General features: G+C 42.5%; 2 protein-coding genes across 9 annotated transcripts in view; one reads left to right on the forward strand and one right to left on the reverse strand.

The window, feature by feature from the left end:
- Window positions 1-9,601, forward strand: part of LOC124117381 (CD151 antigen-like) — a 79,580-nt gene extending 69,979 nt beyond the window's left edge. For 7 of the 8 annotated variants that reach the window (XM_046479217.2, XM_046479215.2, XM_046479216.2 and 4 more), the window contains 4 exons: window positions 2,005-2,095; window positions 5,331-5,479; window positions 5,645-5,728; window positions 6,746-9,601. In XM_046479217.2, coding sequence (XP_046335173.1) covers window positions 2,005-2,095; window positions 5,331-5,479; window positions 5,645-5,728; window positions 6,746-6,811 — 390 coding nt within the window. In that variant the 3' untranslated portion in view covers window positions 6,812-9,601. Of the gene's footprint in view, window positions 1-2,004; window positions 2,096-5,142; window positions 5,274-5,330; window positions 5,480-5,644; window positions 5,729-6,745 lie in introns of those variants that run through there. The other variant, XM_048401380.1, reaches the window with a different exon arrangement.
- Window positions 9,602-10,307: 706 nt separating this feature from the next.
- LOC124117380 (mannan-binding lectin serine protease 1-like) overlaps window positions 10,308-15,649 on the reverse strand; it is a 37,649-nt gene continuing 32,307 nt past the window's right edge. The window contains exons 17-18 of the mRNA XM_046479214.2: window positions 13,348-13,518; window positions 10,308-11,519 (exon numbers count right to left, since the gene is read on the reverse strand). Of these exons, the coding sequence (XP_046335170.2) occupies window positions 11,395-11,519; window positions 13,348-13,518 (296 nt within the window). The 3' untranslated portion in view covers window positions 10,308-11,394. The remainder of the gene's footprint in view (window positions 11,520-13,347; window positions 13,519-15,649) is intronic.

Genomic DNA, 15,649 nt, shown 5'->3' on the forward strand with positions numbered 1-15,649 from the left:
TGCAAGAGGCGAAAGAAAGTTATTTCAAGGGTTGATTTAAAGGCAGATTCTTACACAAAAATATCCTATTTATATTTCAAAGTCTCATCCGTTAAAACAAAATGCGCCTGGCTTAAAATGATGTTCTATCATCTTGAATCACGTATGAGCAAACATACCAAGCCAGTGCGCTATTCGCATTAGAATTCATTGTATTCTCAACGTCAAGGGACACAACAGGGATGATTACCTCTATGACATGATGAAACTCTCTGTAGGCTAGGTTCGGTGTGAGTGTCGCTCTGATTGGCCCACTCTAACCTACAGCGACAGTCAGGTTACATTGGAAGACTTAATGATGGAGACATTGTTCGCATTACATCTGTAGCATTGGAATGAGATGAAGAATCTCAAACATGCTGCAGAGAAGTCAACGATTGCCATAAATTCTGTAAGTGTATTTCTGAAGCGAGTGCACGCTGCTTGAAGCATGTGAATAAAAAATCCCGACTGGGTTAGGTCGGACTGTTGTGGGGGGGAGGGGGGGGGGGGGGGGGGGGGGGGTCACAGACGTGTGTTTGGGGCGTTTAATTGTTCGTCGTGCAGAAATGACTGAGCGGCAGTCGGCAATATTTTACCAATATCACCGTGGCAGATTCGAACCTGAACCAGGTACTGCACTGGCGAACAACAAACACCACCGTTTGGATGTAATGTCCTACAACCAAAGCCTGATGATCAAGCCCCATGCTAGCTTATCCTAATGACAATTGAAGCCGATTTGTAGTGTTCTCAATGGTAATATGCCCTAAAACTTACATAGTGGGAACGTCAAACTAGACAAGACGATCAGAAGTGACAATGCCGCCCAACTCTAACCCACGGAGGCCCAGGTTACAGACGCCCAGTTTTGCCTACCGTAATTTCCTCTGCTCTGCGGTGAGATAGCTGATACAATGTATTACCATACCCAGAAGGCAGGGACTGGACTGCTCCGGTACCAAGTTTTTTTGTTTGTTTGTTTTTTAACGCTGCCCTTAACAATAGTCCGGCAATATGACGGCGGTATGTAAATTAGTAACTCTGGACCAGACTTCCAGTGATTGATATCATGAGCGTCGGTCCACGCAATTGGAATACGATGACAAGCATCAACCAAATCAGTGAACGTGACCACCCCTTCCCGTTAGTCGCCTCGTACGACAAGCATAGTCCCATTTTTCGGCAAGCATGGATTGACAAGGATGGATTGCATCTTCAAGGGTCAGTACCAAGTAAAACTACACATCATCCCGGTCTGGTCTCCCTGAGGGATGACTACAACTTTTCGATAATCAACATTCCCTTTATGTCGAGCAGTATTCATGCAGCTCCAGCCCCTAGTGTTTCCATTTCGCCAATTTTGAGGTACAATCGAGCAAGCTCTTTCTACCTAGATTTCAAAGAGCGTCATAAACTCTTGCTCAGAAGTTGTTTTATAATTACCAAGGTCAGAACATTCAAGGCCTCATTAAAGCTTTCAAAATTTGTTATTGTAGATATATGGAGGACATTTCCAAATTTGACACATCAGTGACCAATTCCCTTGTACCATAATTAAGGTTTTGATCAGGTGAACAATTGACTTGCCTTTGCATGTGTTTGTTCTATCGGTGGTGCAGGGTACGCGCACCTTTTCATGAATACCTTGTACCATCACTATTTGATAGGGATTCATAAACACATTCTCATGATGTAGTCAGAATCGCAAATTTCTCATAAATATGGAAAGGGCTTTGTCGATTCCATTGGCATCATAATTAAATAGTGAGTTAGGTTAAAGCCTGAAGTTGAAATCACCAACTGTAACAGAAAATCTCAAGGTGACGGGGTTCGAAGACGTTTGCCACAAGAACGAGATAGGGATCCTGACACGGCAAAGGGACGTAAATCTTAACACTTTGTCGTACCTTGATAGGCATATGTAATCATCCCTAAGGAAGAGGAACAATACTGACGCGTAATTTTGTATTTGTTTCTTCTCAGTTCGGTTGCTGTGGAGTGGATGGTGGCATCAACTCGACGACATCTTGGGCGTACTACAAGGAGAACACCCTGTGGTACAAGAACCAGACAGGTAACATGGTCAGATACTTACACAATGGTGGCAGCGTCATTAAGCTGGAAATGTATATGTGTGCATAATGCAACAGATTAGGTCCTCAGTGTAATGTGTGCTGCCTGTATGTATCATGAGACAGACTAGGTCCTCAGTATAATGTGTGCTGCCTGTGTGTATCATGAGACAGACTAGGTCCTCAGTGTAATGTGTGCTGCCTGTGTGTATCATGAGACAGTCTAGTTCCTCAGTGTAATGTGTGCTGCCTGTGTGTATCATGAGACAGTCTAGTTCCTCAGTGTAATGTGTGCTGCCTGTGTGTATCATGAGACAGATTAGGTCCTCAGTGTAATGTGTGCTGCCTGTGTGTATCATGAGACAGACTAGGTCCTCAGTGTAATGTGTGCTGCCTGTGTGTATCATGAGACAGACTAGGTCCTCAGTGTAATGTGTGCTGCCTGTGTGTATCATGAGACAGACTAGGTCCTCAGTGTAATGTGTGCTGCCTGTATGTATCATGAGACAGACTAGGTCCTCAGTATAATGTGTGCTGCCTGTGTGTATCATGAGACAGACTAGGTCCTCAGTGTAATGTGTGCTGCCTGTGTGTATCATGAGACAGACTAGGTCCTCAGTGTAATGTGTGCTGCCTGTGTGTATCATGGGACATACTAGGTCCTCAGTATAGTGTGTGTTGCCTGTGTGTATCATGGGACATACTAGGTCCTCAGTATAGTGTGTGCTGCCTGTGTGTATCATGAGACAGACTAGGTCCTCAGTGTAATGTGTGCTGCCTGTGTGTATCATGGGACATACTAGGTCCTCAGTATAGTGTGTGTTGCCTGTGTGTATCATGGGACATACTAGGTCCTCAGTATAGTGTGTGCTGCCTGTGTGTATCATGAGACAGACCAGACCCTCAGTATAATGTGTGTTGCCTGTGTGTATCATGAGACAGACTAGGTCCTCAGTATAGTGTGTGTTGCCTGTTTGTACATGAGACAGACTAGGTCCTCAGTATATAGTGTGTTGCCTGTGTGTATAATGAGACAGACTAGGTCCTCAGTATAGTGTGTGTAGCCTGTGTGTACATGAGACAGACTAGGTCCTCAGTTTAATGTGTGTTGCTTGTGTGTATCATGAGCTCATGATGTCAATCACTGGATTGTCTGGTCCAGACTCGATTATTTACAGGGAGACGTCATATAGCTGGAGTATTGCTGAGTGCGGCGTTAAACAACAAACAGACAAACAAACTATAAGACTAATACGTGTCCCTACGTGTGTGTTAAGAGACAGAACGGCCCTTTGTGTCTGCGCGTTTCCTCTAAGTAGTGAGTGAGTGAGTTGGGTTTAACCAGTTATATCACGACGTGTCAGCTTAATTCGGGAGGAAAGCCCGAAGTAATGCAGGTCTAAGCCGTTTACCACTTCGGTGAAACCCACGAGCACGGGTATGGTACTGACAAACCTAGAAACATAATCGGGGCTAACCGGAATTCGAACCCACAATCTGAGGTTTCTGGCGTGTCCAAGGGACGCAACTCTGCACAGCGAATCGCATCGCCTTAGACGACTGAGCCACCCGTGCCCCACTCCTGTTACTATGGTCGGCTTAACCTAACAACGAGTTGAGGGAGAGGGTGACATCCGCAGCGGATACCAGCTTTGGTTGGTCTGCGTACCCCGCTTAATAAAACTGCTGGGGCGGTCGGGTAGCCTAGTGGTTAAAGCGTTCGCTCGTCACGCCAAACACCCGGGTTCGATTCCCGACATGGGTACAATGTGTGAAGCCCATTTCTGGTGTCCCCCGCCGTGATATTGCTGGAATATTGCTAAAAGCGGCGTTAAACCATACTCACTCACTAATAAAACTGCTACTCGGGGGCACGGGTGGCCAAGTCGTCTAAGGCGCCGAGATTCGCTGTGCAGAGTTGCGTCCCTTGGGCACGCCAGAAACCTATGATTGTGGGTTCGAATCCCGGTTCGCCCCGATTATGTTTCTAGGTTTGTCAGCACCATACCCGCGCTCATGGGTTTCACCGAAATGGTAAACGTCTGAGACCTGCATCAATTCGGGCTTTCCTCCCACATTAAGCTGACACGCCGTGATATCACTGTATTACTGTTAAAAGCTGTGTTAAACCCAACTCACTCACTCACTAGACTGCTACTCACACTATCATCCAATGGTATGATTGTTCCAGGTCTGAACACACCTATAGTCAGGACTGTATGCTTGTCATACAGCCTCTCCATTCCAACCGTATAACTGTAATGGTTTCAATAATTCTAGCGGCTATCTCCTTCAGATGAACATTCGCCTCTCGCTATCTGTTACGTCCGTAATACTTGCGTTATCAATACTGACATTTGCTGCTTCGGCTCCACAAATCACGCCAGACTTTGGGCGAAGCTAAGTGGGATATCTTGTCGTTCACCCTGGAGTGAGACGGTCAAGATAGCATTGCACGAGCGAGGTGGGGATCTAATTTAGGGTCTCGTTAGGCCGAAAATGTATTATTGTAAAGAGAAAATGTGACAGGTAGCCTGGCAACGCCGGGGCATAATCTACCTGACTCGTGTATTACTTATGATATAGCGTACACCTGGGACATACAGTCGGTAGATACTGTGTGAGGTGCGGGAGGGTGTACGTAGTGGCAACTACTGACCATGGTGGGAATAGGGGCCGGCCACTGGTCAGATCCTAGCCGGGTTCAGTGGACAGGTATTTTGTCAAAATAATTAAAAAATTGCATTCTTCAATTTTGCATGTTAAAGATGACAAACGGCGCACATTGACAGCTGTTGTAAAACACAGATGTCTGAGAGACGTGTGTCGTCTGATGTATGTCTGTTGTTTGTCTGTTACAGGTATCAGACGGTACATCCCCGACAGCTGTTGTAAAACACAGATGTGTGAGAGACGGTTGTCGTCTGATGTATGTCTGTTGTTTGTCTGTTACAGGTATCAGACGGTACATCCCCGACAGCTGTTGTAAAACACAGATGTCTGAGAGACGTGTGTCGTCTAATGTATGTCTGTTGTTTGTCTGTTACAGGTATCAGAAGGTACATCCCCGACAGCTGTTGTAAAACACAGATGTCTGAGAGACGTGTGTCGTCTGATGTATGTCTGTTGTTTGTCTGTTTTAGGTATCAGAAGGTAAAACCCTGACAGCATTTGTAAAACACAGATGTCTGAGAGACGTGTCTCGTCTGATGTATGTCTGTTGTTTGTCTGTTTTAGGTATCAGAAGGTACATCCCCGACAGCTGTTGTAAAACACAGATGTCCGAGAACCTGACAAAGTGTACCGGATTGGACTATCCCAAACTGACACCAGCGGTCGGGCCTCCGGTGGTTGACATCACCTTCAATGACCAGATGTTTACAGAGGTAGGACGCAATCAAAGCCGGATAATTACTTCCCCGACACAATGTCTGTTATAAATGGATCACCATGCGACCACCGTAGATTTATGTGATAAGTCAAAATAATAACTTGTAATGTTATTTGGTCATTATCTTCTTGGTTGATGCCGTTTGTGAATTTTGTTTCAGGGTTGCTACACGAAGTTTTTTGCTTTCCTCGCAAGCAACGCACGGATACTTGGTGGGGTAGGGGTGGGCGTGGCTGCAATGATGGTAAGGATAATGCTAGTTGTATTAATGTCATGCTCTTTCAGTATACGTACATGTAGTGAGTGAGTGAGTGAGTGAGTTGGGTTTAATGCCGCTTTTAACAGTATTGCAGTTATATCACGGCGTTTCAGCTTGATGTGGGAGGAAAGCCCGAAGTGATTAAGGTCTCAGACGTTTACCACTTCGGTGAAACCCACGAGCACGTGTATGATGCTGACAAACCTAGAAACACAATCGGGGCTAACCGGGATTCGAACCCACAATCATAGGTTTCTGGCATGCCCAAGGGACGCAACTCTTCACAGCGTACATGTAGTTGCCTGGTTTGTTTGTTGTTTACCGCCGCACGGTTCGTAAATAATTGAGTGATTGATATCATGAGCATCGATCCCAGTCGCAAATGGGATACGATGACATGCATCAAACAAGTCAGCGAGCTTGATCACCCGATCCCTTTAGTTGCCTCTCACGACAAGCATAATCGCCTTTTATGGCAAGCATGGGTTGCTGAAGACATATTCTAACCCGGATCTTCAGGAGAAAGTGACCTGGTAGTTGTACCACTAGATGTAGTAGCGTTGGGATACTGGGTTAGAATAGGCTTGGTGATTTGGTTAATTGTGTGTCATAGTACCCCGACGGCGTGAATCGTTGCTCACAATATCGATCACTGGATTGTCTGGTCCAGACTCGATTATTTACAGGTCACCGCTAGTATATTTCTGACAATAAACAGCCAAACGAGGAGAATTATTACTTAAGTTGAGATAATCACCTTAACATCATATAAAACAAATATACTGCCTTTTCTCCATGTGTCTTGAGGGGCGGTCGGGTAGCTAAGTGGTTAAAGCGTTCGCTCGTCGCGCTGAAGACCCGGGTTCGATTCCCGACATGGGTACAATGTGTGAAGCCCATTTCTGGTGTCCCCCGCCGTGATATTGCTGGAATATTGCTAAAAGCGGCGTAAAACAACACTCACTCACTCCCATGTGACTTACTTCATTCTTTACCTTGCAGGTCCTCGGGATGACGTTTGCCCTGTGTTTGTGCCGCCGAATAAAAGATGACTACTATTTTGACTGACATTGGACCACCACCATTTCCAACCACACGGACTCCGCACCCTGCACACATTGTCAGTTGTCATGGTTATTAACGTGTCATTTATAACGGTTTTAGCGAACTGGAGAATCAGCGCTTTGTTTAATTAAGACGTAGACAGTCGATCAGATGATCTAGAATATCATCCTCTTGCAGCCAGGACAAACCGTGACAGTTGACGATACATTAACCTGTAGATACACCGGAGACATTTCGTTTTTCAAGGATAGGGTACTAGTATTCAGAAAGTAAACGTAAGAGTATGGAGGTTCAGGAGTGTGAATACGCAATGTGAATAATTATTTTATGTTATGTGCTTTATTTCATGTATTAAACATTTGAAAACGACAAACGTATGACCTTAAATAATGAGTATCTTTATCAATATCAATATTTAGTATCACAAATATTATGATAATGTGTCATGTTTTATCCGTTTTGCGACACTATACTAGGTCTTGTTTGTGGTTTGTCACAGTTGTCACGAAACGGGAATAGTGAGGCGGCTGCAGGGGTTCGTGGCCTGTCCTGTCTATCAGTTTGTGTGTGTGTTTGGAATTACACATATCACTATATCTGGAAGTATTACGTTGGTGAATTGTTTTAACCACGGTTGCTAGAGACTGTACTTCATTGTATATGTGTATTGAAATACTTGTAGGAAAACCACGTACCACCCTGTTTAAGGGGTATACTACTCACTGTTCACAAAGTCTGTATTAATTAAGCCTGTTCAAGATCTGGTTTCCGGATCGCGTCACCCAAAAGCCAAGAGATTCATCAAACCAACTAATTCAACCACAGAGCATGATCTGAGATTACGAAGTAAATAACGAATTAAAAACATTACAACGAACAGAGTAAGGATCTACTGCAGTTTGATATCGCTAGTTGGAAGTTGATGAATCTGCAAGTGTTGAAGGTACCCACGTTAACCTCCAGCTCTTGACAAACGGACTGCCCATCACTGTAGAGTTATCATCAATGCAAGACATTAATGCAAAACCAACTATTCAAAGCAGCAGCGACAAACCGCGCAGAACTTGATTTCATTTGGAAACATCACATGTGTAACGTTTTCTGGTGTTCATAATTTCTAACAGACCTAACTGAAAACAAGCCCTGCTTTAGTAGATTCATAAGGAACATCTATCCGTGCTGATATCACATACAGTTATACCAAGATAATGTACGGTTATAATGATATTACAGTTCTGTTATAGTGATATCACGTACAGTTACAATGATATCATGATTGTTTTGCCACTATGCGACAGTAATGTACATTATGTAAATAAGCAATGCCGTCCTACTATAGACAAAATTTCTTATCTATGTAAATATTATTTATATCGTTTGTATCTCTGTGAATATTTCATTCATTGCTCATTGGCATAGAGTGTAGTAGGTCATGCCCCGAGACTTCTCTGCTGAGATGGCAGGTTTCTTGAAACGTCACCGCTGAGACGGCCTGCATATTGCGACGTCAACGAGACGTCATCACTGGGACGGTCTGTTTCATAGACGACACCAATGAGACGATCTGTATACTGAGACGTCACCATTAGACTGTTTGTTTCTTGAGACGTCATCAATGACACGATCTGTATATTGCGACGTCATCACTGAAACGGCTTGTTTCTTGAGACGTCATTACCGAGACGCCCTGTTGAAGGAGGCGTCACCATTAAGACGGTCTGTTCCATGAGGCGTCACTATTAAGACGGTCTGTTCCACGAGGCGTCACCATTAAGACGGTCTGTTCCATGAGGCGTCACTATTAAGACGGTCTGTATACAGAGACGTCACCATAAAGACGGTCTGTTCCATGAGGCGTCACTATTAAGACGGTCTGTATACAGAGGCGTCACTATTAAGACGGTCTGTATACAGAGGCGTCACTATTAAGACGGTCTGTATACAGAGACGTTACCATTAAGACGGTCTGTATACAGAGACGTTACCATTAAGACGGTCTGTATACAGAGACGTTACCATTAGGACGGTCTGTATACAGAGACGTTACCATTAAGACGGCCTGTATACAGAGACGTTACCATTAAGACGGTCTGTATACAGAGACGTTACCATTAAGACGGTCTGTTTCATGATTTGTAATGGGAATTCCATCATTTAATCTATTTTCAAAATATTTACCTCCTTTACAACAAGAAGAGAGAGTTGACTTGTTTTGTCTGCTCCATGTTACTTCATCGCTAAGCATTTTATGTTCACTTATAAGGGGAAGCATCTCTGCCGACATATGTTTAAATATAGTGTATCACAATGCCATTTCGCGAAGCTGTATTGTTTTGTGTCGAAGTGTAGGTGAACGTGATTGTATGGGTGCTTCATATGCATGATCACATCGCTCGGATTGCGGTGGCGGTGACGGAGTGCAGTCGTGGACAACGTCAATCGCAATGCGAAGACTTTTTAGACACCATACATCATTGTAGACATTTGTCACACGATAAAAAGGTTACAACGCTGTCGACCAAGATAAAACAACATTGTTGACAAAAGTGCTGCGTAAACAATGTCAAGACATGGTCACACATTGTCACAGCAGTGTCATATTGTCACAGACTTGTAACAGTTTGTCACGGTTCAACTGCCATAATGTCTTGCTGTACAAAGAATGCTGTTTAGCTCTAGCATGAAGTCATCGGAATTATCAACAAATAGTTAGCTCTATGAAATGGATCGGTACTCTCCGAACAGATCTCAAATATATGTGTTTGTTTGGAAAATAAATTCAGTGCTTTTTAACAGTTTTTATGTGTTATTATTTGACAACACCTCCATATTTAGCTACAAGATGCATATATACCAATCACCAGAAGTTCAAAATGGCATGACGGATTAACTACAGTAACATGGACGAATCGGCTGTTATTGCATATTTCATATTACACGATGATTTCAGGACATCATATTGGTTATTAAGATACTTATGTTGACATATTTCATATTATATGTATGTTAATATAGTATATAATATATCCTATTGGTTTAATTTTGAGGATGCGGTGGGGTAGCCTCGTGGTTAAAGCGTTCGCTCGTAACGCTGAAGGCCAGAGTTCGATTCTCCACATGTGTACAATGTGTGAAGCCCATTGGTTGTGTCCCCCGCCGTTACATTGCTGGAATATTACTAAAAGCGGTGCAAAACTTTACTTACTCACTAATTTTTTTACAGCTCCTCAATTAAACGGAAATATTACAGATTTAGGCGCAAACATGTTCAAATTGAATTCAGATTTGTGATGATGAATAATTTGCATGACTGTCTTGTGACGGTGACCGTCTTGTCGTGACCGTGACTCTAGTCACATATCAGACCAGTGTTAGAATTCGGTCCATATGATCAAGCTTCTTCACTCTGCGCCAACTTATCATTAATAAAATATATTAAGATGTATAATGGCAAAACTATCAAAATGAAAATAGATTGTTAACGCTGAAGAAACGCGTATGCTAGTAAAATCATTTCATATTTATTTCAAAAACATGAAACTATTTGTGGTATAACGAGCAGCTATATACTGGGCATCAATGTAATATAAATCCAATAGTATCAAGAATCGTTAGTAACAGGGATATACCATAGACAGTGATTCAACATAGACCGCCAATCAACATAAGCCGTGAATCAACATGAACACATCTTCCTGAGGTAAGGGCGTTAACGTCCGCTTTACACCCTTGCCGAACGGTGTTGGAATTTCGCGGCTTGACCGTGGCACCACCAGTGGCTATTGCGAGTTATGTCCCTTCTATGTCCCTCCTGTTGACCAATCAGATTACACCCCTCATATCACTTGCATTTGCTTCAAACAAAAAGGGCGGCGCCCAGTCAAGACGATCTGATCGATAACTAAGATCTATATTTCTAATGAAACGGATCTTACCTAGCTAAGTGCATCAACTCACGTTCATTATAAACTTGAAAATATTAGGAAAATATCTGTTGACGTCCAGTTTGCGGTACACATGCATTGCAAATCCTTCATTAGACCGAAATCTGAACGGCGTTGTTTACGAACTAGACTATGCATAGACTCGTTAAGCCAGCCAAACTATAATTCAGAAATTCATGACTCATTCGGCAAGGGTGGAAAATCGACTTTTATAGTCAGTTAACTCTCTTGCCTCGGGAAGATGATAAAGAGAGTGATTTCACAAAGACGGTGAATCAACAAATACATGTATTTTTATAGTTTACAGAAAGCTCTATGATAATATATATGTGTTTAGAAATGTATTCAACTTTTACAGGCACTCTTAACGTGTAAGACCGGCGTTCTTTGGAATAATTATGTAAAACAGCAGGCAAAAAGCGACTCAAAACATGCAGTTGTAAAAGAAACTCTCAGACAAGTCCTAACGATTTTAATCTCTCTAGATTTTCCTCTGTCTGCCGGAAACATTGTTCTATATTTGTTATAAAACGGACCCGGGGTAGAATAGGTCATCAGCAACCCATGCTGATTGTATATCTCTGTCCCTCCTTGATTATATCACGTCGCACGTGCACGTCGGGGTGCATACTGCCATCACATTCACACCAACTCCCATCCCATGTGTTCCTTTATCCAAGGAACGAAGGATTTGATGCTCAGATACACGCCGGGGATATTCGAGCCGGGGTGTCCTCCCGAGTACGTCGCCATCAGTACGTTGGTCTCTGCAAGAAAAGCAACACCATATTAATCACGGGCTCCGACACCCGAAAGTGTGGAAATTGTCAATCCACCGTGTATATTGTTTAAGTGAGCACCTAGTGGCAAATACAAATCGTACATGATTGGTCAAAGTTTCCGGTTTTCAGAGCCACATTGAAGAACATCATGAGCCATAGACCTTTTATCATAGTTTGCACGCACGCACGCACACATTGAAAATGTTCCTCCGTTATATCACGCTGCACGTGCACGTCGGGGTGCATGCTGTCATCACATTCCCACACTCCCATAGCCCGTTTATTTATACAGTTGACATGAGGCGAGAAAATTGATCTATTGATGAGATATGTACTTAGTACGTGCTCCCTTCTGACATGTTCCACTGAGGGGCAGATAAACACAAAACTATATAATTTTATGTTCTCAATTCGGTTAAGAAAACAGCGAGAACACAGACTGTGTGGTCAAGGAATGTATTGTCAATATTCAATTGCGTGCACCCAACTCGATCACGAGGACAATATTCTGAACATTGTATATATATAGCAAAACGACAACAGGTAGAACGTGTGCTAGACCATTCGTGACGGCATATGCCACTAGTTCATTGTTTAAAGGTATTGAGAAATGTTTGGGCACAGCTAACGTCTTCACAAAACCAGAATAAACAAGTTAAGCTTTTACATTATTTCGCATAAGCGACCAGATCAAGGTTATGTGTTTCTTCTTTGTTTTTGCTGATTGAGCAATATTCCACCTGTATGACGGCGTTCTGTAAATAATGGAGTCTGGATCAGACAATCCGGTTAAAGTTTAACTTACAAGTTGAACAATAGGTATTCAGTATGTCGTATTTTGTCTTGTAGTCCACTTATCAGAAATGGAAAATAAATATCCTCATCCGCTAACAATTATCATTATATTGTTTTAGGTATACCAGCAGCTAATGTATTGATGAATAAGAAAAAAAAACCAAAGGATTCAGAACACACCCCTGTACTCACAACACAAGTGCCTTTTGCGTGTTTACAGGTACTTTACCGTTGCTTTCACCCTAAACGGTTAAGCGAAGACTTGTTTATGAAAGCATATGTCAGTAAACACGCTGCATATAGGCACTTTGACACTATTTTGCCACGCTTCTGGAACATATCCAGTGGTAAGCATGACATTAAACAATCAATTTATGCATTGTAATTATGATTCGTTTGAAGTTATAAAGAAAACCAGGTCGATTTTCCACATTTCAAAGATCCTATAGATTTGGTTATGTCTTAATTAGTATTAAACTACGGTTGTAACGAACTCAATGGGACCACTAATTTTAGTTCGTAATAGCCGTAGTTCGTTATAAGCATATATACAGCAAATTGCACGGACTAAGAAATAAGTTCGTAATATCGGTCAGTTCGTTATAAGCGTGTTCGTTATAAACGTAGTTTACTGTACTCTAAACGCTATTGGTACTATTGTCTTGAAGCTGCGTTTCAGTTTTCGTGTGGACTGTGGTCAAGATCATTACCGTTGCTTTTGTGGCCATCAAACAACATTTAAAGTAACTAAACCAATCTTCAGTGCTATACAAGTGCAATAATCTTGGGCGCAACGTTAAACCCTCACCCTCACCTCGATACGCGGACCCCACTGTAGCCTTATACGAAACTGTTCTATCCCAAACATTTCGCTCATCTTCATCTGAGGGGACAAATAATCTTCAGAATATTATACGAAGTTAGTGAGGTCTGCAGTAACAGCCAATACTTTTACTTTCATGGCTGCCAAAAAATCTAATGATCTAACTTGCATCGGGTGATGAATAGTGTGTCGTACCTCTGAGCTTGGCGACGAGTCCGCTGCCGCTGTCCCCAGAAGCAGTCTCGGAGGAGGTGTTCTTCGCCTGGAAGCACACCTGGTTGTCCTTCACTTGCGGCCACACGCGCCGACACTGGGTGTCGTTCAGCATGGACACCATCAGGTACAGCAGGTTGTTGGACGGACCACCTGAAATAATTATTGCAGGATGATTGTAGACATACAAGGGAATTGCGCCAATATAATTAATTTAATTAAGCTTCACGTGCACCAATGACCTGATATCGCTCAATAACACTCAAATTGCCAATTCCCTTCCACTGACATACCCACCTGAAATAGAAATAAAGGAGACCAGTGAGACTTCTTCATCTGTTTCATAATATTATCTAGATCTATGCATAAAGATCCAGAGTGACAAAAAAGAGGGATGACTTCAACTTTCCGATAGTAAACGTTCCCTTTAAGCTGAACAGTGTTCCAGCAACTCCAGCCCTTGGTATCTGCATTTCATAACGTTTGAGGTAGAATCGAGCATGCTCTTTCAATGAGTGAGTGAGTGAGTTGAGTTTAACGCCGCTTTTAACATTATTCCAGTTATATCACGGCGTGTCAGCTTAATGTGGGAGGAAAGCCCGAAGTGATGCAGGTCTTAGACGTTTACCACTTCGGTGAAACCCACGAGCAGGGGTATGGTGCTGACAAAACTAGAAACATAATCGGGGCGAACCGGGATTCGAACCCACAATCATAGGTTTCTGGCGTGCCCAAGGGACGCAACTCTGCACAGCGAATAGCGGCGCCTTAGACGACTGGGCCACCCGTGCCCCCTTAATGGAAATGAACTGTTGTATATGTTTTCTTTTAGCAGTACCTCAACTATATTGAATCTAAACCTGACAAACCTAGACTTGCGAGAAGTACGAGAATCTGTACTTTACTCAGAGAGTTTTTTCCCAAATATAACATTTGTTACAAGATGTAAATTGTTGGAAAGCAGGGCATTTGCAAATCAGATAATAATCCAGATACAACACATTATTTTATTGCCAAAAAGCTTACCTTAGAGATATAAATTAGTCGAACTAGACATCTCTGTATACACACATTGTGATACACTTATGAATGTTTATCTCAACTTTAGCTGTAAACATGCATTTCTGACATTGTTACATGTAACTATATGATAATTGATAATATTTGTTACAGCCTTTGCTTTATGAGCTATATCTTTTAAAAGAAGTGGAAAATCGTTTTTCTTGCATTTTCGACAAGACTTTAGTTCACGTTGTGAGTATATTTACAAACTGTTATATTTATCACATGTTCTCTGGAGTTCAAACTAATCGATATATCTAACATCACATATTCGTTTTAAGTGTAACAAAGTACGTTTTATTATTTTACATCTGCCAACATACATTACTGTGAAGGGTGGCCGGGTAGCCTTGTGGTTAAAGCGTTCGCTTGTCGACCCGGGTTCGATTCCCGACATGGGTACAATGTGTAAGCCCATTACTGGTGTCCCCCGCCGTGATATTGTTGGAATATTGCTAAAAGCGGCGTAAAACCATACTTACTCACTCACTCACTCATTACTGTGAAAAGGTGTTATGAAGCGTAAACTCGCACTGCGCTTTTTTGTTACAAAGAACATTTGCACAGATGGAGGAGCGAGCAGATGTAGTCATTCAGAGAAAATCGACAGCCTCTGCCACTGTTGCATCTGCCGCCTCTGGTCCTGCAATCTAAACTTCTAAAACGTTGACATCTACCGCCTCTGTTGATGCTACATCGGCGGAGGCAACGTTCGTCTTTGGCTTTCCGAAATAAATGTATTTCTAATGAGTCTTCGTTTCATTTACCTCAGAAGTCAGAATCATGGTTGTGTTATAGCATTAACACAAATACAGAGCAGTTCGTTTGTTTTGGGTTCAACACCCTTTATAAAAAAAACCATATTTACAGTTTTATCACGGCGGCAAGTTCATTGCAGAAGAAAAGCCTGCAAAACCCTTGTGTTATGTGTGTCCAGCTGATTGGAAGTCTTCGTCATCTCTGACGGTGGTGATGCCAAATACTTCCACTTCTTGATTGATGTTTGACTGATGGTTGAAAATGGTGAACCAGAGTTTCACCCATAGTCACAGATTGTTGTCAGAACCTGTCTGAATCAGCTTCAAACATATCCTTGTTAGTTATCAAGAGACATGTTGTGCATGGTTTTTTTTCTATCAGATATCAGGAGGTCTGGAAGCCAGTGAACTGATAATGGACGATATTGACGCAGCAATACGATGCTCCTCCATTCGCCGGTAAG

Source organism: Haliotis rufescens, unplaced genomic scaffold (assembly GCF_023055435.1).
Source record: "Haliotis rufescens isolate VD_foot unplaced genomic scaffold, xgHalRufe1.0.p SCAF_22, whole genome shotgun sequence".
In the NCBI taxonomy this organism is placed as follows: domain Eukaryota; kingdom Metazoa; phylum Mollusca; class Gastropoda; order Lepetellida; family Haliotidae; genus Haliotis; species Haliotis rufescens.